Here is a 22,198-nt window from a genome sequence, read left to right as displayed (position 1 = left end):
CCACTCTAAAGTACTTTGTTACCAATTACGTTAGATTTCTTATCGGCCTTATCAAATACAAATTACAAAATACTCAAAAGTAATACGTAAATGAAATACGTATTTCAAAGTAATATTAATACTGCCCATCTCTGCTTGTTGTCAGGTCGGTCCGGTTTCATACACACAAACGAGCCTCTACATATTTGTTTTAAGTTATAAGATATAAGTTCAAACTGAACCCCAGTGCATACCCGGGCCAACTTCAACCCAGCCTGGACAACAAGAACCAGATGTGCCAATGCAATTGTGTTTCACAACAACCGTCCCGTGACATACCGATGCAGAAGGGCGGTGTGGCGTCACGTGGGCGCGCGCGGAGCTTTTATAGACAGGAGCTGCACGCAGGAACTTTATCACAGCTCCACGGCAGCAGCACGCGCATTGAGGTCGTTCACCTGAAGAGCAAAGAGGATGGACGCGGCATACAAGAGAGTGAATGGAGACCACGGGCCGGAGGCAGACACAGAGGAACCAGACACGGGGGTAAATGTGATTTATGACCCGATAGGATACCTGCTATGTACCGTTTAATGTCCTTTGCATTCGGCCACCTGATGCCCCCAAAACCAAATCAGCTTATTGTGTGCTCTTATTCTGTAATGACATTGTTATTTTCAGCAGAAAAAACAAGTATTATATATAATCTTCTGCCTGATAATTAAAATCAGACTGTTTTTAAAGCAACAATAGTGACAGAGAGAGGCTGGAATGTTCCAGGTAGTTCAGACAAAGCAGGAGTTGAAATGCACAGCGGGCACATACAAACAAAAAGATGTGGACAATATGTGATGGACGTGCACAAACTAAAATTACAAATGATCTATGTATACAGGTATTTGGGAATCTGGATTAAAAATAATAATAAGAACATCCTGTCTGGTATGTTTTAAAAGCTAAGCTTTAGTTGAAAGAATGTCGAACATGACTTTTAGAGTTCCAGTTTATCTCATATGAGTTTCCTGTCTTTCTTTGTCTCATGTCAAACATACATTTATTTGTGTTTTAGGGTTATTCATTTGACAAAATACGATATATGAAGACATCAATTTGGGTTGTGGGAAATTATGAATTTTCACTATTTCAAAACGAGGAATTTAGTAATCTGTAGATTAATGAATAGTAAAAAATAACCGTTAGTTGCAGCCCTCTGGTTTAAAGATGTAAAAAAATAAATAATCCCGTGCATGCAAAGACTATATTTAACTAACTGTTAAATGTAACACTTCATTTCAAATGTAACATTTCGGCTCATGAACTCTCTCAAGTATGAAATGTTAGATGTATTACGTAGCTATCAGGACTGTACAGGAATTTCTCCATCTGTAAGATATGCTGATCCGCTGTGTGCTCTCATGTGTTAAACATCCTCTCATGTGTGGAGCATATGGTCAATCCCATGCAGTGGCGTAAAGTAGTTATGAAGGGCCCTAGTGCACGCTAGTTAAGGAACACACACACACTTGACATTGGATAATATTAATATGCATACAGCAATCATTATTGCACTTCTGTATATATGACATTACCAAAAGAAATAATGTCCCAGGCGGAGAGATCAAGAGGTTATAGGTGTAAAGCTTTCAAGTCCTAAGATCAGACACCTTGACTGCAGAATGTCACGGCTTTCAACTAGACTTCATGCACTTCCTCCTACATGTGGCGGTGCTTAAACAGGAGGTCCCAAAGTAGATGAGTCAGCAAAATAGCGATAAGAATATCTCTGAAACCCTGAGATTCACACAACCTCTTGATTTACAAAGAGGTGTGGTGCTTTGAAAAGGTTGTGACGGTTAAGTAGACCATCGTGCTCGTCCAGCAGCCAGGTGTAGGTTTAAAAACACATGATTTGATCAAGACTAGTCCTCTTTCTCTTTCATTGACTCCTGCAGTTAAAGTTGTTTTAGCTGCTCCCCTGTGATTCTGCTGGAGCCTGGAGCACATTCAAAAACCTGTGAACTCCTCATTAAAGCCCCGTGTTGTGCTCTGTGTCTCTGTCAGCGGCGGAGAAGGGGCTCCATGTACCTGGAGGAGGAGACCTGCAAGAAGTCCGAGGTCATCTCCTGCATCTTCTCCCTGAAGGAGGAGGTCGGAGCGTTAGCCAGGGGCCTGCGACTCTTTGAGGTAAACGTCTTCCTTTAGCCACCCCGGCGCTGACGAACAATACAAGATCTATACTTTCTCTCAGATCATGACATGAGTTACAAGGCAACACACACACAAGGAAACCTGGTCTGCATGGCGGCATGTCTCAACTGCATTTGTTCAGGAGGCAAAAACTGCAGGAATGTTGATTACCACTGGGATAATACTTTGGGTCAAACCAACCCCTGCATGGTGGTTAAAAACCTTTTCTTTTTGTTTTTCATGTAAGGTATGCTTCACATCTAACCTCAAAAAACAATCTCTTTTGTTTAAAAAGCCAGTATGTAGCATTTATATATATATATATATATATATATGCTATATGCTATGCTATGCTAAGCTAACCGGCTCCAGCTTCATCAGCAAGCAAGCAAATAAGTGAATATCCCAAATGTCAAACTATTCCTCTTTAACAACGATGGTCTGATCCAACAGATGGACATGATGAGTTGATGATGAACGTCCTTCAGGTCTTTTATCTTCATTAAGTTAATGATTAACATTAACGAAACATGCTGTGTGAACAGTCCGTTTATTTCAAACTTGAGGTACGAATATATTACAAAATAAGGTCACAAGTTCACGTAGTTACAACATTTCATTTAAACAATTTTTGGGGCAGAAAGGAAGTTTTATAAATGATGGTTTACCTGCTGCCCCTTTAAAGACGGTAACTCAACCGGCTGAGCTTATCTCAGATGTTTGTGTATCAGTCGTGTGCAAACATGACAGACGGCTCTTTGATCCACTAGCCCACCTGCTCCCGGGTTTCTATATGCAATAGTTAAACATTGAACTGCTCACACATTTAAAAAACAATCTTCCACGTGTAGTTAGTGCTGCACTTTGTCCAATTTTTATTTGCCACTTAATATTTCTACCCCACTACATACAGTTAAAAACATTATACTTCTTTACTTCGCGACAATTATTAGTTACTTTTTAAATTCCGATTTTTACATTAAAAAATATGATAAACTTATTGTTCCAGATCACGCAACCAAATAGTTTATAACATTGTTAGAAGAAGTCCACCAAAACCAGCTGCAACATTAAAGGGACACTCATAAATTTGGAGGACTCAGTGTGAGTCTGGATAATCCAACATTTCCCAGAATGCAACTCAACCGTGTCTTTAATTAAACATTTGCTTTTGAAAGGCACAGAGGGTACGACTTGTGTACCAGTGAATACCACAAACTGGCCCATTAAACTTCACAAAGCTCCCTGCAGAGCAACATGGGCACTACATGTCCTCCCTTTACTCATCAGTAATAATAATGCAATATAATGTAATATCAATAACACAAAATGTGTTATTTCTGATAATGCTTTTGCACTTGAGAGTGGTATGAAACTTCTCATTTAGCTCATTTAAAATCCTCCTCCTGAATGATGAAACTTTCTTACGTCATTCGTAGTCACAAAGTTACTAATTAACAGTAAACAAAACCAAAAAAACATGTGTTTGCCTGCGTGTAGATTTTTCTCCTCTCGCATTGTGGGGGTGGACATGTGGGTTGAGTCTGTTCGATATCAAGTCTCTGCCAAAGGCTGCAGTAAACACAGCAGGGTCCTTTCTGAACCTATGAGCTCCCACTTCCCCGATCCTCCCCCTGCTCCTCCCCCACATCTCCTCTTCTTTCCAGCTTTTTCTCTAAAACAGGCCAATTTACCCCCAAACTCCTCACAGCAATGTATCACATGTTGATTCCCCTGAAAAGCACATTTTGAACAGTAAACACTGCACTCTCTGAAAAATTAAAATGAAAACTGCCATGTGTTGCTATTTAGTCTCGTCGTGCGCTTGTTTCATTCCATCGACTCGTGAATGTCTAATCTCCTTAATTCAGTCCCATTTTTATAATGTTGGTGAAAGGTGTGACAGACCACATTTCTACTCAAAAAAAGATAATACAAAATTTGGTTTTAGACATTTATTTACATGTATCGACCATTGTATTCATATATTTCACTGCTTTTGTGAACCTAAGACCTTTGGTAAACAAATGTCAAGCACCAAAACCGTTCGAAGAGTTAAAAGCGCCCCACCGTTTATCTGCCTGGCGCTCAAGCGGCGCATGTGACACGGCAACGTGGCTTTCATGTGACGCGTCGGAGCCGCGGGCCGGCCTTGACCTCAGTGGGGCCGACGGGAGGGTTCATGACACCTGCCCCGCCGGTGGAGGGGGGGGACAGCTCGGAGGGGTACAGAAATCTGAGGAGCGCTGCATCGCGCTGGGTTTAGGCTTTAGGGTGGGCTGTGTTAAGCTGGACCAGTAGCACTCATGTTGAAGTATTTCCCTTTGTGCACAGAATCGGCACTCGCATTGAGCCTTTTGAGCTTTTGTCTGAGTGCAGGGGCCAATTAAACATAGGAGCAGACTTGACTTAAGAAATGTTGGAAATGTTGCAATCCCAAAGCTGCTAAATGCTATGCATGTACAAAATAGGGCACATCTTCCAAATATTAGGATGCAGCCACGTTAGCACAATCCATATCTTAATTCTCTCAAAATCTCAGACTTATTTGTCTTCCTTTATACCTGTGATAGATTTAAAAGGGAAAACATGTAGTGGATATAACATATTCAGTGGAGGCCATACAAACAGTTTTATGCATCATATTATTTAATTTATTAGGGGTAGTTGCAGGAATCAAGTGGAGTAATTGATCATTTTAATAGTTCTTCTCATCTGACATGCTTAGAAAGCTACAGTAAATCTGCTGACAGCGAACAGATAACGACCCGTCACAAAAGGAGAGTTCCATCTAATTTGAATGCAGACCTGGACCGAGTCTTTGGTCATCTCTGCAGTCACTCCTGAGGGATGCAATAAGCTGTTAAAGGTAGAATAGGATCCAGATGGGATCTGCTGTGCACGCCCTCCTCTTTACTTAGCCTATAGTAGACAGAGAGCAACATACTCCCTCTCCCGCCGCAAAGTTACAGAAACACAAATCCAACTTTGAATATAATTACCACTTAAAAAGATACTCACGCTCTCCAGTTTGAGCAGGAGCCCTTTCTGCATTTTGGACATTAAGAGCTTTCTTACAAAAGACTTTGGAAACTTTCCAATGGTTTTGTGTTCATGCTGCAGAATGAGAAAAGAGCAGGATGATTTATTCCACCATGTTGCACTAAACCACTGCAATATGAGTGAATGCCTTTACTATGCAAGTCCAGTCTGTCTGGCTCACTGTCAGTTTGCAGAGAGAGAGAGAGTTGACCTGAGGTCATGCTGGACTCCACAAAGTCTGATCAATGGCCATCCATTTGGTAACAACACATCGCCATCTAGTGGTGGCATAAAGACAATGCTGCAGCCGGGTGCATGTTGTAATTTTCCACTTTGTTTTCACGATGAAACGTTTAGATTAAACAGGATCTTTAAAACTAAAAACGAAATCAGGTCTCACCGCCGTCTCCCCAAACCTCAGGAGAAGGGCATCAACCTGACGCACATCGAGTCCCGTCCGTCGCGGATGAACAAAGACCAGTCCGAGTTCTTCATCAGCGTGGACGCCAGCTGCTCCCAGGCTCTGGACGAGGTCATCGACGGCCTGCGTACACAAATCAGCGGCAACGTGCACGAGCTGTCGCGCAACAAACAGAAGGACACAGGTGAGGGAGCATGCATCCTCAACATGACCATAGACATGTGCTTTCTTATGTTTTAGCAGGTATTGTTTACTAAGTTCTCCATATTACATCATGTTTTAGCATGCTAACATTTGCTTAGCATTAAAGAAGAAGTCAAGCTGAGGCCGATGGGAACGTCATTAGTTCAGCAGGTTTTTGGTTTATGACCAAAGTATTAGGAAATCAGATTTTGACTGATGATGAAAGTGAGAGGATTCCTATACATTTAGTACAATTCATCCTGAGAGGAACATGAATGCGTGCACCAAGTTGCATGGCATACTTGCACATGGCACAGTTGCTCCTCTGGGGATCATGAATGGCGGTCTGTCTTTATCAGATTTTGTGCTGATCCGTCCTGTAGATGGAGATCATTTGATCCATGAAACTTCTGACATGATGTGTCAGGGGATCACTTAGATCATTGGGGTTCATCCTCACAGGATCATGAATGTAATCCACCTAGTAGATATAGATGTGTTGTGGCATAGGTGAGACTTTTGACCTCATGGGGGTGCTAGAGAAAAGGTCAAGGGATTACCAAACTCATTAAGGTTCATCCCCTGAGGATCATGACTGTTTTTATCAGATTCTGTGCTAATCCATCCAGATATAGATATTTTGTGATATACTTGAAACACTTTAACTCATGGTGGTGCTAGACAAAAAGTCAGGGGATCACCTAAGTCATCAGGGTTCATCCTCTGGAGATCCTGAATGTCTTCATCAGATGTTGTGCTACTCCATCCAGTAGATTAGGAGTTTTTTTGCTACTTAGGTGAGACTTTTGATCTTATTTTGGTGCTAGAAAGAAAATGTGATTACCAAAGTCATTAGTGTTCATCCTCTGGGGGCCACAACTCTATGAATGACTTCCAAACCCAACTTTATGGCAATCCATCAAATAGTTGTTGACACATTTTACTGACAAATTAAAAAAGTCAACCTAATAGAAGATAAGTCAGGGAATCACTAAAGTAAGTAGGATTCATCCTTTGGCGACCATGAAAAGTTGTGAAGATATTTCAGTCTGGGGCCGACCAACCAACATTGCCATCCCTGGAGCCACAAACAAATCTAATTACATGGAGATCACACAGCTGAGACGGTCCATTTCTGGAGTGTTGTGCGGTTGGGTGGTGCTTCATGAGCCTCCAGTCAGACGGGGTAATGGACAGCCAGCGCCACCGATGAGACTGATGGCCCGTCGCCCATATCGAGACCCCTTTATTAGTTGTTTCCAGAATGACATTAGTTTAGCTACTGAGGACCAACAGGCTCAGCGGGAACAGAGGCGCTCTGTGTCCTGGTCCCGGACTAACACGGGGGAGGAGAACACGCCAAGGTCACGGCAGGCAGAGACAGACAGGGCCACCATGGATCCTCCTTTGACCTCGGAGAAGACACTGTGGTCTGCTGGTCAGGGTCAAGTGGACGAGGGGATATTTATGGCCTGTTTTGGAGACTGCCTGTTTACGGAGGAGCCTGGCAGGGACATATTGTGTTCTCGGGGCCTCAGGCTGGACCACACTGCACAAATGTAGATTAATGATTGGGCCCCAGTGTCTTTGAGTGTCATAAATCCATATGAACAAGCAGATGACCCTTGATTACTGTTCTGCTGAGTGTCCAAATGCCATGGCATTGAGAAGAAGAAGAAAAATCCTCAAGAATCAAACAATATTCAGGCTGCGACAAACAATTAATGTCAATAACAGTTATCCTCCAATCCAAGATGACGTCTTCAAATGTCTCGTTTTGTCCCACTTACAGTCTAAAACCCCAAGAATCTGTAAAATCATATTAAACAAGAGATAAATCCTCATTGGGATTACACATTTGAATTATTTGGCATGAAAAATATCCAGAATATCTCCATTTTGTTAGTTTTGCACATTGTTTTTGCTTTTAAACCAAATTTATTTTGACGTGAACATATACATGTTGAATGAAAACATGAACTATCAATGTTTAATAACTGTAATTGTTCTCCAGTGCCATGGTTCCCTAATGACATCCAGGATTTGGACCGCTTTGCCAACCAGATTCTCAGTTACGGCTCCGAGCTGGATTCTGATCACCCGGTAGGCACTGACTCATCCATCCCCGTCTGTGTGCCGCATCCTGCCTCTGCGTGTGTGTGTGTGTGTGTGTGTGTGTGTGAATACGTGTCCACTCACGCCCACGTGTCTTATGAAAGACGGCGCTGCACTCGGCCGTCTATTCTAATGGAAACTACCTAGACACACAAATTGATGTCATTGCTTTAATTGAGCCCCTATAATTATAGATAATTGCTCCCTTTTGCCACCGCCATTAAAGCAAAATGTATTCATCATAAGCTGAAAAACCCTCTACAAAGGCTTCATTTGAATATATATTTGCGTGGTCTCATTAGAGACGGAGTGCATAATGCTGTCAAAGGCCACAGGGTTTAGCCTCAGCAGAGGATTTCCACTCTTTGATTTAGCTGTGAGTGGCCAGGCTGCGACCATGAGATCTAACATGGCTTTCCTTTATGTGCCTGTGTGTGTGTGTGTGTGTGTGTGTGTGTGTGTGTGTGTGTGTGTGTGTGTGTGTGTGTGTGTGTGTGTGTAGGGCTTCACAGATGCAGTGTACAGAGCCCGCAGGAAGCAGTTTGCCGACATCGCCTACAACTACAGACAGTAACTACGCCTTTATTTTGAAACTCTTATTTTTGTTTAATTGTGTCTTAAAGCCTGGGAAGAAGTTGTGTTTACGGACAGTCAATGGTGGTTTTTAACTAAAGAGCCTCATGTTTGTGTGGACAATCGGGAAGTATTATGCACAGGCACTACAAAGAGCTCCACACCCAATGGCTTGCATTTGCATAGCTGCGTAACACTGGGATAAAATCAGGAAGAAGAGGTGCTGCGATCACGTAATCTATCATCATGGGGATATTTCGGGGGGGACGCCTCAAAATAAAATAAACGAACAGTGCAGTAACAGTAACACTGGTCATGTAAATGACTTTCTTCCTTTGTATTCTCATGGAAATCCCTACAAATTGGTACTAAATACAATATAAAGGGTAAATGAAGGAACATCCCATTAAAAACACCTCATGTCTTTGTCCCAGTGGCCAAATCATCCCTCGAGTCGAGTACACGGAGGCGGAAAAGGTCACATGGGGGACGGTGTTCAAGGAGCTGAAGACTCTGTACCCGACTCACGCCTGCCACGAACACAACCGGGTCTTCCCCCTGCTGGAGAAATACTGCGGCTACAAGCAGGACAACGTCCCACAGCTGGAGGACGTGTCCCGCTTCCTGCAGTGTAAGTAGTCCCTCCGTCTCAGTAACTGCTCCAACGCGACCAAACGCTCACCCGTCTCACCCGTCTCACCTCTCCTGCAGCGTGCACGGGCTTCCGGCTTCGCCCGGTGGCCGGCCTGCTCTCGTCCCGGGACTTCCTGGCCGGACTCGCCTTCCGCGTCTTCCATTCCACGCAGTACATTCGCCACGGCTCCAAGCCCACGTACACACCTGAGCCGTGAGTGTTCCAAGCGCTTATTCATTAAAAAAAAGTTGTTTTTTTGTGCGATTTTTCTTTTTTTTAAGGAGTCATTTTGGTTTCTGATGCAGGGATATCTGCCATGAGCTGCTGGGACACGTTCCTCTGTTCGCTGACTCCAGTTTCGCCCAATTCTCACAGGTGAGACAGTGTCCTGTCAGAGAAGAAATTATGAAAAGATGCAGATCTATACAAGACAGTGAGCTGATTAAAGCATAGCAAAAGTTAGTATTATGATGACGTTGAGGGGTGGCCCATGTTTTTTGATTGTGGGCCATAAACAGAAAGAGATCAGGAGTCACATGCCAAAACATTTTAAATGTCTAATTTTCAACCAGATAAACCGCAAGAAAATCTGTGTTTCTACACTAGAAAATCCTGAGAAACCTTTTTATCAAAATAGAATAACCTAATAACTTTGACATTACAGTCGTTTACTGGTGTGCCCACATTTTACAAAAAGTATTTCTGTATCTGCTGCTCTTAAATATAATTTAAAAATAACTTTAAAACTCTAATACAGTGCAAGAAGTGTCCACTTGAACTATTATGATATGTGTAAATCTGTAAATAAGTTTCCAAATATTGTTTTTTGTTCATCGTCAAAGGTCCAGTTAAAAGATAACGATATAAATGTGAATTATATTGTTGAGTTTTGTTTTATGTTAAGATATAACAAACAGAACAGGCAGAAATGGTACAATATTGATTTATAAGACAGAGATAATTGCACAAAATGTAGTTTCTGTGTAATCTGCAAACAGTACAATTTAATAGAAATATGCGAAATCCATATTCTAGTTAATTTAAAAACAGGCAGTGAGCCGTAGTTTGGCCACTTCGTACATAGTATTTATATTATGATATTAATTGTACACATTAAACACCCAATACCCATTACTAATCTCATAGATTTACTATTAAAAAAAGATTTTGCTCATTCATTGTCCATCATATGTATACGTATATCTCATATCGCTTTCTAACTTAGATTGAATCATATTTAAATCTGTCACATTTGTGATTCTGCAACTCTTTAATCTTCTAATCTTTATGCTTTCTTTATTTCATTCTGTGCAGGAAATCGGCCTCGCCTCCCTCGGTGCCCCTGATGAGTTCATTGAGAAACTTGCAACCGTGAGTACATGAGCCCCAAAAATATACGTCGTCTATTATATAATATATGTATAATATATATGAACAAAGCAAAAAAAACAATTCTAATTCTGCGAGGCTTCAGAACCGGTGCTTCTGGACCTCCAGAAATATGAATATTAAGCCATTGAAACCAATGAAACGTTGCTCAAGGGAAACTATTTACCTTGTTTCTATGTTTGTGGGATAAGCACGGCAACAGATTTAATATATTATGTGTTGTATTGGTTAAAACAAGCAAATGCATGAATCAAATGCAGATTAAACAAACTGTGTGTGTGTTTACTGTACATACTTTTGAAATACGAGTGCATCTGATGTATCTGTACTATGTATGTAGGGATCACTTTCAATTTCTCATTTTTGAGGGGCCTTGAAGGGCCCTTGAGTAATGATCCTGTATATCATATCTAGTATATGGATGACCAGACGGCATGAGATTACTCTGTCAATCTTCTCAGTGTTCTCTGGGTTCATGGAAAGAAGTATTCCAGGTGTTGTGATTTCCTGTCTGTGTTTGGATCATAGATCATATGCTTATGAGCCTCCCGTGTGTCCTCAGGTGTACTGGTTCACCGTGGAGTTCGGCCTGTGCAAGCAGGGCTCGGAGATCAAAGCGTACGGCGCAGGCTTGCTTTCATCGTTTGGCGAGCTGCAGGTAAGAGAGCGGCACACACACACACACACACACACACACACACACACACACACACACACACACACACGTGTTTGAGTCAAAGGCTCCAAAGAAACCGATCCGTGCATCACTTTGAGCCGACATGGAAGCAGCGGCACGACAAACACACACTCGACCGTGTTGCACAACAGCGGCGGAGCGGGCAGTGGGTTAGTGGTCCACTCGGACTGGGGGGGTCAAGGGTCACTGGGTGGGTCGGCCTCTGCGCCCAGCGGGGTGTGGGTTCAGTGGGTGGGGAGACGGGAGGACAGACCGCTCCCTATCTAGGTCACCGGTCTCATTAGCCTCGGTGCACTCTGCCAAGTCACAGCAACGGAGAAAAAAAGGCACAAATCGTGCCGCACTTCCTGTTTACTCTCACAGTGATGCGAGCAGAGACACTGAAATCCACACGGTTAAAAACAACAACAACAACAACAACAACAGAAGGAGAGGTACCGCAAGTCCTTCCTTCCTGCTGCTGTCAGGCTGCACAACCAACTGAGCTCGCAGTAAACCACAAAAACACTTTGGAGGAAGAACAAAACAAAACTGTAACAAAATGGTCCAACTTTTTGTGCTTTTTCAAATAGAATAGAATAGTAGAATAAAGAAAATTGAAATCCCGTTCAAGTAAAGCAGATTGCTGCATCAGACAAAAACTAATAACATGTGCAATCACTTTGTTAGAACAATGCAAATAAAGTTCTAGCTGTGCAAAAAAAACAACAACTAATATTTGGCAAAATAATTACTAATTACTAGGGATGGGTAAAATGCAGAGAATAATTCCCACACTGTGGGGTTAATAAAGGATTATAAAAAAATAAAAGTACATTTTTTTAAGAATCTGCATCTCCCCCCGCGCCCCACCTGTAATACCTCCGCGCCCCACTAGAGGGTTTTAAATAATTTGTATTCTGTCTGTATATATAATACTGCTATTGTTTTTCTTACCGTTGACTCATATTACTTTTATTCTACTATGTGTCTCTTGCTGCTGTATTCCTGCAATTTCCCCACTGCGGGACTAATAAAGGTTTATCATATTTTATTTTAACAACAACTACAACAACACACATCTTTTGCGTCACTGTTTTTCCTCCAGTACAGCTTGTCAGACCAGCCCAAGACCCTGCCCTTCGACCCCGCCAAGACCAGCCTGCAGAAATACCCGATCACGGCGTACCAGCCGGTTTACTTCGTGGCCGAGAGCTTTGAGGACGCCAAAGAGAGAGTGAGGTAAAGTAAATGTATTCTTTTTTTTCGTTGCTCCATTTGATTTGAAGCTTTCCTGCACACACACAGGAGGATTAGGCTGCATGTGAACAGCAGTCTCTTCTGTCTGCCTACAGGAAATTTGCAGCCACCATCCCGAGGCCTTTCACCGTGCGCTACAACCCCTACACCCAGAGCATCGAGGTGCTGGACAACACCCAGCAGCTCAGGAACCTGGCCGACAGCATCAACAGTACGGGGCCTCTTCACACTACCGTATCTGTTTCTTTTAAAATGCCCAAAGAATTCTTAATGAAAAGATTATTAAGATAGATATTATTCTCCACAGGACTTGAGGACTGAGTGAGTCGACTGCAGATAAAAACAGACACAAAACACAAACAGCTTGATAAAAATAGAATATTAATATTTGCCCTCGCCTCTGGTACGTCACTATTATCTAAGTCACACAACTAAGAAAATGTATCGTAAAAACACACTAATATTATATGTCATTAAAGAGGCAGGTTGCCTCCACTTTAAAACACTGTAAATAAAAACTATTGTGTATTCTGAATCATTTTTAGAGCCATAAAGGGGTCAGATTAAAAAATAAATTCTGGGAAGGACACAAAAAAAAAGGAGAATTTGATGTAGCAGTTCTTTTATTTATACTGAAACCCTGCATATTTATTGTATGAGCCCATTGTAAAAGGATTACACTTATGCAATATAAAAACTACAATATTACAGTTGAATTGAAACTGATGATGGACCGGCTTCGTCAGTGTAGATAAAGAACAGCCACGGACGATATAACAGGGATATGTTTTGTCTAATTGTTTATGAAAATGTATTTATGTGTTCCTCGTCTAGAAATGGAGGAACTAATCATTATTAATCGTTTTAGATAACTCTAAACTCTACATTGTTTTCTTCTTCTCTTATTTCAGGCGAAGTGGGGAAACTGTGTGACGCCCTGAGGAAAATGGATTAAACTGCACATATAATCTCTTCATGTATTCTGATTGGCTGCTTGGCTTCTGCTTGGCACACTTGCACGTTTAGCATTCTTTGTATTAAAACAACTGAATAATGGCAATATTTCTGTAATCCGATAAGTATTTTTAGCGGAGTGAACACAGTGGAGCCTGTTACTTCCGTAGGATGATAAGGAATGGGGTTGTAACCGCTAAAAAGTGCTACTGTCCATTTTATTTCAGTTTAAGTGTTATTAAGAGGCGTGCCTTTCAAAATAAGAGTTTTTTTGTCAATCAACATCTTTTTAGTGACTGAGTTAAAAAAATGTAAACATTAAATTGTTTTTCTAATATGATGTAAAAAAGAAGATGAAATTATATTTTTATGCATTTCAAACCTAACAGCATGTGGACAGATTGTCACTATTTGCTTGGCTAAATGTAATGTTTTGTGTGCATGAAATGTTTTAAAGGAACAAATAAACATTACTCTTCTCTCTCTTTGTCACTGGTGTTTTCCTTTACTGGTCGTTACTTCTTGCATATATTTTAATACTAATATACAGAAGCCTTTATCATGATTGTCTTGCATAATTAGTGTGGGGCAGCATCAAATTATAGAAGCCAGGGCGCTGCACATATTCTACAGCTATAAATATATATAGTAAATATATATACATAGACATATATATATATATATATTTAATATTATTTGTATTATTATATATATGTATAATAATACAAATAATATTAAATCCATTTATATATACTTTATATATGAAAACCTCCAGTTGTTGATATATATACCAGCATTCTGAAGTTATGGCCAGTTATGGCGGGGGAGTTATGGTGCTGTGCTAAATATTAATTAACACTTTAAAATTATCTGTAACTGCATTATTTGTTTGTTATTTGAGTATTTATTAAATGCATATCATCTTCTTATAAATGGGGTTTGAAGTGTAACCAAAATTCTAACATTAATTTAAAAAAAAAGTTAATCTACGCGTTAAAATAGTTTTAATTATTGATTTTTCAACTAAGAATAGAGTATGATGTTCAGCACAAAGCACGTTTAACCTCCAAGAAACAGGATGAACTTGATCTCCTTTACCTTTTATAAATAAGACATGTAACATTTATGTAAGCTATGACCTCTTTTGCTTGAATGAATCTGTGATCCTGTTTTCTTTCTTTTTTGAAGTGGGCTATTCTCCTCTCCTAATGGCACTATTTTTGCCGCATCAAGAACATCATGACGCAAAACAGGACTAAAAAAAACCAACACCGCCGTACGCACGCGCCGCTCTCGCGCACCTCATCTCCATAGCGCCTCAGATCACGCGCTACTTAAGCGCGGAGGGATCCATGGCGCACAGAAGCCTCCAGCGGAGCCATGAAGCCGGAGAGCGGCCCGCAGACGGCGCCGTTCGGCGGGAGGAGGCAGAGTCTGATCGAGGACGCGCGCCGGGAGCGCGGCAGCGGCTCCGCGGGCCCCTCGGGGCCCCCGGGGGCCTCTCGGTCCGGAGACGGCCTCGTGTTCGAGGAGAAGGACGGCAGGGCCACGCTGACCGTCCTGTTCGGCCTCAGCAGCGAGAAACACGCGGGCTTCTTCAAAACGGGGAAGATATTCGAGGTGAGGAGATGGAGGCGATGCAGGGCTTCACCAGCCGGTTAATCGGTGCTTTACTTTACTGATGAATCAAACACTTCTCGTGCAGCTCCTTTTTTTTTAAAGCTGATTAACTGATTGGAACCTGATTGATTTTCTAATAATTTATTTTGTCTACATCAAAAAATAAATTGCTGCTCGACGTGCTGCCAATTTTAGGACGTTTTTTTTTTACACACATGCGTTACACACACACACACACACCATGCATGAAAAAACAAAAAATCAGGGTTTGTATGTGTGTTTATAATTAAAAATATATAATAGTATAATATAAAAAGTACAATATTTTCTATGAATGGATGCATACTTTATAATTGTGCGTAAGGCCTACTTCAGTTATTTTAATTCACAAAGGCTTGTTATATACGAGTCATGACGATTCATGAAAAATATTTTGATCAGATAAATGTGAGTTTTCTTCACATTCACAAGTGAAGATGATTACTGGTGTAAACAAACCGTAAACATTAAAATAGCATTATTAATAATAATATATTTAAGACCCCATTAGACAATTTTAAATTGCATGCTCCATAACTTCAGTTTTAGATTTTGTCTTTAACGTATGGGAAGAAATATTTTCCCAAAATGCATCAGGCTCAACGTCCAACAAGCCAAGTTAATAATCATCTGGCTGACTTATATATTATAAGATTCAAGATATTACTCGGCCAACTTTTAATAAATGAAGACATGCTCAAGTTGTAGCTCCAATATTTCATCATAATAATGACAAAAACTGAACTTCAGCGCCATTTTTGGGACACAAAAGCTTCTCCTCTGTGTGGCAACCCCGATAAGAAGAAACAATCTCTGTGCGTCTCAGACGTTTGAGGCGAAACTTCTCCACATCGAGAGCCGACCGGGGAGGAAGTCAAAGAACAGCACGACCGACCTGGAGTTCTTCATGAGGTGTGACGTCCACAGCTCCGACCTGGACGTGTTCCTCAACTCCCTGAGGAGAGTGGTGGACGACGTGCGGCCCATTCCGGAGGAAAAAGGTGATTTTAAATGTTTTGAATCAGACCTATACATCTTGTGAGGTGCGTTCATGTTGGGGCGTCATATGAAATGTTGAATTTAATCAGTAATTGCTCCTTTTGGGTTGTTTGTTTTTAATCTCACACGACAATCAGACCAATCACAGAAGCACTAATTCACAATTTTTTCCTGCCGTCACAGTTCCCTGGTTCCCCCGACAGATAAAAGACCTCGACAGGTGCAACATGTTAATCACCAAATTTGATCCAGACATGGACCAGGACCATCCAGTGAGTGTGTTTACATATCTGCTGCAGGATAGCTTTTCCAATCATTAGAAAATCAAAGACTGAAAGATGGTTATTTAAAACCATCATAAGCAAATATATTAAACAACAGAACCAAAACTGCTGTATTTGGATGTATTGGACACCATAAGTAATATACAAGTGAAATATAAATGTGCCATAATGTGCCCAAATGCCCATTTTGGAGTCCTCGTCTGAATGTTCTCTGTTCTAAACCCTCTCTAACTTTGTTCTGCTTCACTTTACCAAAGTCAACCTTTGCAGAGAGAATGTTCACATATTGAGCTATGATTTGGGTTAGAGAATGTTCACATATTGAGCTATAATATGGGTTAGTGAATGTTCACATATTGAGCTATGATTTGGGTTAGAGAATGTTCACATATTGAGCTATGATTTGGGTTAGAGTTGGACCTTACAGCTGCATCATTTCAAAGAAATAATCATCCTGAAAGTGATTTTTTTTTAAATATGCGAACCTGAAACCTTTTCCATTTTTGCTGTGTGTCATCTTCATTTACTCTTAACAGTAACATATAGACTGATATTTACACATCTGAACAACATCTCACATGTGTACCTTTTATTATAACACCAACATTATTCAAATTGCCCTAGTGGTTGCAGAGATACACCCTTTTTCCTCCGAGCAGAGGCCTAAAAATAGGTTTGTTTTATGAAAGTTAAAGATGTTTATGGTGATTTTGTTCCTTTTCTGCAGGGATACAGCGACCCAGAATACAGAAAGAGACGGGCTTTCATCTCGGAGCTGGCCTTCAGATACAAACAGTGAGTCAGACGTTCATCCATCTTCCCCAAACAGAGTGCCACTCAGACGTTCTCTTATTAAACGGTCTTTGTCACAGGGGGGACCCGCTGCCCACTGTGGAATACACGGCAGAGGAAGTGTCCACATGGTGAGAAAGAGCTGCACGCTAGAAACACAGAATGCATGCTGGGGGATGATGAAAGCACAATGATGTGTCGTTGCTTTCAACAGGAGGGAGGTTTACCAGCAGCTGAGGAGTGTGTATCCCGGCCTGGCCTGCAGACAGTTCCTGGACGGGCTGCAGCGGCTGGAGGAGGAGTCCGGCTACGGGGAGGACCGCATCCCTCAGCTGCGAGAGGTGTCGGCCTTCCTGAGAGGTGACGAGGGTCGAGACATTCAGAACGATGAGAGTTATGGAGATGGAAAAGTTATTTTGGTCTCTCTGCTCTAAAAGGTTATCGAGTGACAGTTAACACGTATTAACTAGAGGTTTTTAAATCATAAAAGACAGAAATCATAAAATATAGATGTCTGAAATAAAAAATAAAAACCAAAAGCAAAACATTTAACCTTGTTTAATGGAACAGATGCAATTAAGAGCTTTAAAAACCACAAAACACAATCAAGAGGTCATGAAAGAGGGAGAAGTAAAAATAAAGTTTCTGCCACGCTAAAGATGACAAAGAGACAAATTAACTAAATTATTGCAATAAAAATATCCTGTAAGGTCACAGAAGTGCTTTTTTAGATGTATTTTAAATAATATCTCCAAGCACATGCATGAACCGTTGTCAAAAATGTAATCTATTTTGAGCTATATCAAAATTATCACAACATCTGTTATATACCATGTAAAGTGTTTGCAAAGCACTATACAAATACAATTTGTTATTATTACTATGAAACAAAATCAATAAAGTCACAATCCTAAATGGCATTCTGTGACAAAAACACATGCCACTATATATATATACGATTTAATAAGTAGTTATTTAATAAGTAGTTATTATAATCTGTGTTTGCAGAAGAACTGCGTCGGCAGTGCAGACATGACACGAGCTTCTGGATGAATTAAACACAAACTGAGACAGATATAAGAGAGAGAACACAGAGGAAGATAGAGAGAGATGAAGATGGCTAAATATGGACCGCTGATGACCTGAAATACAACATTTGTGACAATGAGGTAATGTTCATATTTTGCCTGTTTCTGCTGGTTCCAGAGAGAACCGGTTTCCAGCTGCGTCCGGTCGCCGGCCTGCTGTCCGCCAGAGACTTCCTCAACAGTTTGGCCTTCCGGGTGTTCCAGTGCACGCAGTACATCCGCCACGCCTCCGCGCCCATGCACTCCCCCGAGCCGTGAGTCACCGGCACCCGGATTATATTCATTTATTTATTCATTGGTCTAAATATTCTTTCATTGACTGGCTTCCGACAGGGACTGCTGCCACGAGCTGCTCGGCCACATCCCCATGCTGGCCGACGGAGAGTTCGCCCAGTTCTCTCAGGTAGTGAGAGCGATTATTTGACATAATCAGAAAGCAATCTGGTTTCATTACCTTTTAAATTCTGATTCATTTGAACCATTTCAGGAAATTGGACTTGCCTCGCTTGGAGCTTCAGATGAAGACATTGAGAAACTGTCAACGGTAACTTTTAAAAACATATTCAGACATGTGTGCTTTTGTATTGGCAGCAACATATTTTTCACATCATTAATTGAATATAGTATGTGAGGCAATAGACCTGCAGATGCTTTTAATATCTAAGGAAACACCGGGACTCCTCCTTTAGTGCAATGGACCTTCACTGCCATCTAGTGGCGATAATAAATAATGCACAGCAAGTCCAACCCTGCTCCCTTTCAAATAATTTCTTCATCCATCTTTATTATTATTACCGTGTCCTCTCTACAGTTATACTGGTTCACCGTGGAGTTTGGCCTCTGCAAGCAGAACGGAGCGGTGAAGGCTTACGGCGCCGGACTCCTGTCGTCTTACGGGGAGCTCGTTGTGAGTTTGTTGCATATTCTTTTTTCCCCTGGTGTACCTCCAGTCTCTGATCTTTTGACTCGTCTTCTCCAGTACGCTCTGTCCAATGAGCCGCAGTACAAGCCGTTTGACCCCGAGGAGACGGCAATGCAGCCGTACCAGGACCAAACCTACCAGCCGGTTTACTTCGTGTCCGAGAGCTTCGAGGATGCAAAGACCAAGCTGAGGTACCCGTCTGTAGACGGCTGCACATTAAGGAGTTAAGGACTTTTTAAACCTGTGTTTAAACCAGTGTTCACTCTCCGAAACACATTGTGTGCATCCGAGAGGGACAAACATTTAGGATGACTGGTGGTCCACTGAAGGAGCTCATTGATGATTCAGATGGTGTCCGACAACATGATGGAGAGAACCCCTCGATTAACCCTTTGTTTGTTATCCTGTCATGTGACTTGCTTACTTGTTGCCGGAGGACGACGGCGGAAACAAAGATGATGTGACGTGAGATTTTAGAACGAGAAACCCAATAACAAACAGATTAGATCGAGGGAAAGGTTAAGAAAAATGTTTTATTTCTCTGTGGGTTTCCTTCCATAATGTTGTCAGACACTTATATTAACAATCTGAGCCAGTCAGTGAACAATAAGGACGTTTGGCAGTTAGGAGTTGCCCTAAATGATCACATTTTGGTCCGTTTAGCGGCTGCCAGCTGCAGTGTTCTCCTTTAATTTAACTTTTGACCCATTTCAATAGTTACATTATGTTTTTTTTTTTCTTAATATTTGTCAGACATATGAATCCCTGCATTTGTTCGTTCTCCCTTGTGCACAGGAGATACTCTGCAACCATCAAGCGTCCCTTTGCCGTTCGCTACGACCCCTTTACCTGCAGCGTGGAGGTTCTGGATCAGCCCGGCAAGATCCAGAGCGGTCTGAGCCAGATGAGAGAAGACCTGAAGACCCTCCACGGCGCCCTGGAGAAGTTCAGCTCATCTTAAGCGCCGAGGACGGACAGAAGAAAGTCCTGCAGAAGAAGAGGAGGATGACGGACATCTGGCCGGTGTGAACATTATGAGATCTACTATGAAGAACACGTACATAAAACCATGCTGTAGTCCGGTTGGTGTGCTTCCACATGGCCATTTGTTTGTGTGCATTATGTAAAAATAAATAAACGTCTATTTTCATGAAGTCTTGAAAACCTTTTACATAACAGAGAGACAGAAAAGTAAAGTACAAGTACTAATACAACACTGTGAAAATACTCTAGAAGTAAAACTCCTTCATTCAAAACCTTACTTAAGTAAAAGTATTTAAGTATTCTATTAATATGTACCTCAAGTATGAAAAGTACAAGTATTGATACTGCAGTAAAACTTTCCTGTGAGTGTTTTACTATTATGTCTGATGTTTCTGCCGCATTAACGTGTACGTTGCATTTTACCTCATTTATATCCTGTTATATATCCAATATTTACCTCTGAGCTGTAGTGGAGTAAAAGTGCATTATATACACACAGATGTATTGGAGTAAAAGTACATTATTTACACCAAGATGTAGTGGAGTAAAAGTACATTATATACACCAAGATGTAGTGAGTAAAAGTACATTATATACTCTGAGATGTATTGGAGTAAAAAGTATGTTATATACACCAAGATGTATTGAAGAGAAAAGTATATTATATACTCCGAGATGTAGTGGAGTAAAAGTACATTATTTACACCGAGATGTAGTGGAGTAAAAGTACATGATTATATACACAGATGTATTGAGTAAAAGTACATTATATACACAGATGTATTGGAGTAAAAAGTACATTATATACACCGAGATGTATTGAGTAAAAGTACATTATATACACCAAGATGTATTGAGTAAAAGTACATTATATACACCGAGATGTATTGAGTAAAAGTACATTATTTACACCGAGATGTATTGAGTAAAAGTACATTATATACACCGAGATGTATTGAGTAAAAGTACATTATTTACACCGAGATGTATTGAGTAAAAGTACATTATATACACCGAGATGGAGTGGAGTAAAAGTACATTATTTACACCGAGATGTATTGGAGTAAAAGTACATTATATACACCGAGATGGAGTGGAGTAAAAGTACATTATTTACACCGAGATGAAGTGGAGTAAAAGTACATTATATACTCAGATGTATAGAGTAAAAGTACATTATATACACCAAGATGTAGTGGAGTAAAAGTACATTATTTACTCAGATGTATTAGAGTAAAAGTATATTATTTACACCGAGATGTATTGGAGTAAAAGTACATTATTTACTCAGAGATGTAGTGGAGTAAAAGTACATTATATACACCAAGATGTATTGGGAGTAAAAGTACATTATTTACACCGATATGTATTGGAGTAAAAGTACATTATTTACTCAGAGATGTAGTGGAGTAAAAGTACAGTATTTACTCAGATGTATTGAGTAAAAGTACAGTATTTACTCAGAGATGTATTGAGTAAAAGTACATTATATACACCGAGATGTATTAGAGTAAAAGTACATTATTTACACTGAGATGTATTGGAGTAAAAGTACATTATTTACTCAGAGATGTAGTGGATTAAAAGTACATTATATACACCGAGATGTATTGGAGTAAAAGTACATTATATACACCGAGATGTATTAGAGTAAAAGTACATTATTTACACTGAGATGTATTGGAGTAAAAGTACATTATTTACTCAGAGATGTAGTGGATTAAAAGTACATTATATACACCGAGATGTATTGAGTAAAAGTACATTATTTACACCGAGAGGTATTGAGTAAAAGTACATTATATACACCGAGATGTATTGAGTAAAAGTACATTATTTACACCGAGATGGAGTGGAGTAAAAGTACATTATTTACTCAGATGTATTGGGGTAAAAGTACATTATTTACACTAAGATGTATTGGAGTAAAAAGTACTTTATATACACCGAGATGTAGTGGAGTAAAAGTACATTATTTACTCAGATGTATTAGAGTAAAAGTACATTATTTACACCGAGATGTATTGGAGTAAAAGTACATTATTTACTCAGAGATG

The 22,198-nt window shown here is 40.6% G+C and overlaps 2 protein-coding genes across 2 annotated transcripts; both read left to right on the top strand.

Moving 5' to 3' along the window:
* The first annotated feature begins 396 nt into the window (after positions 1-396).
* Positions 397-13,894, top strand: pah (phenylalanine hydroxylase). The gene is made up of 13 exons (XM_079235774.1): positions 397-525; positions 2,041-2,163; positions 5,630-5,813; positions 7,827-7,915; positions 8,430-8,497; positions 8,935-9,131; positions 9,212-9,347; positions 9,440-9,509; positions 10,449-10,505; positions 11,086-11,181; positions 12,308-12,441; positions 12,555-12,670; positions 13,371-13,894. Exons 1-13 carry the CDS (start codon positions 454-456, stop codon positions 13,412-13,414), a joined length of 1,386 nt encoding a protein of 461 aa, XP_079091900.1. The 5' UTR covers positions 397-453; the 3' UTR covers positions 13,415-13,894.
* Positions 13,895-14,793: 899 nt separating this feature from the next.
* th2 (tyrosine hydroxylase 2) lies at positions 14,794-20,118 on the top strand (the record flags this gene model as incomplete). Its single annotated transcript, XM_079235790.1, has 12 exons — positions 14,794-15,033; positions 15,899-16,073; positions 16,255-16,343; positions 17,083-17,150; positions 17,228-17,278; positions 17,362-17,507; positions 18,354-18,489; positions 18,569-18,638; positions 18,723-18,779; positions 19,047-19,142; positions 19,215-19,348; positions 19,953-20,118. 12 exons carry the CDS (start codon positions 14,794-14,796, stop codon positions 20,116-20,118), a joined length of 1,428 nt encoding a protein of 475 aa, XP_079091916.1.
* Between the last annotated feature and the right edge of the window lie 2,080 nt (positions 20,119-22,198).

Source organism: Taurulus bubalis, assembly GCF_910589615.1.
Source record: "Taurulus bubalis genome assembly, chromosome: 20".
Taxonomy (NCBI): domain Eukaryota; kingdom Metazoa; phylum Chordata; class Actinopteri; order Perciformes; family Cottidae; genus Taurulus; species Taurulus bubalis.
This window is presented reverse-complemented; position numbering and strand designations above follow the sequence as displayed.

What these genes read in the sequence shown, in the direction of transcription:
- pah (XM_079235774.1), top strand. Translation starts at nt 454, where the DNA reads ATGGACGCGGCATACAAGAGAGTGAATGGAGACCACGGGCCGGAGGCA. An exon ending in CAGAGGAACCAGACACGGGG is followed by an intron (nt 526 to 2,040) that starts GTAAATGTGATT and finishes TGTCTCTGTCAG; the next exon opens with CGGCGGAGAAGGGGCTCCAT. An exon ending in GGGGCCTGCGACTCTTTGAG is followed by an intron (nt 2,164 to 5,629) that starts GTAAACGTCTTC and finishes CCCAAACCTCAG; the next exon opens with GAGAAGGGCATCAACCTGAC.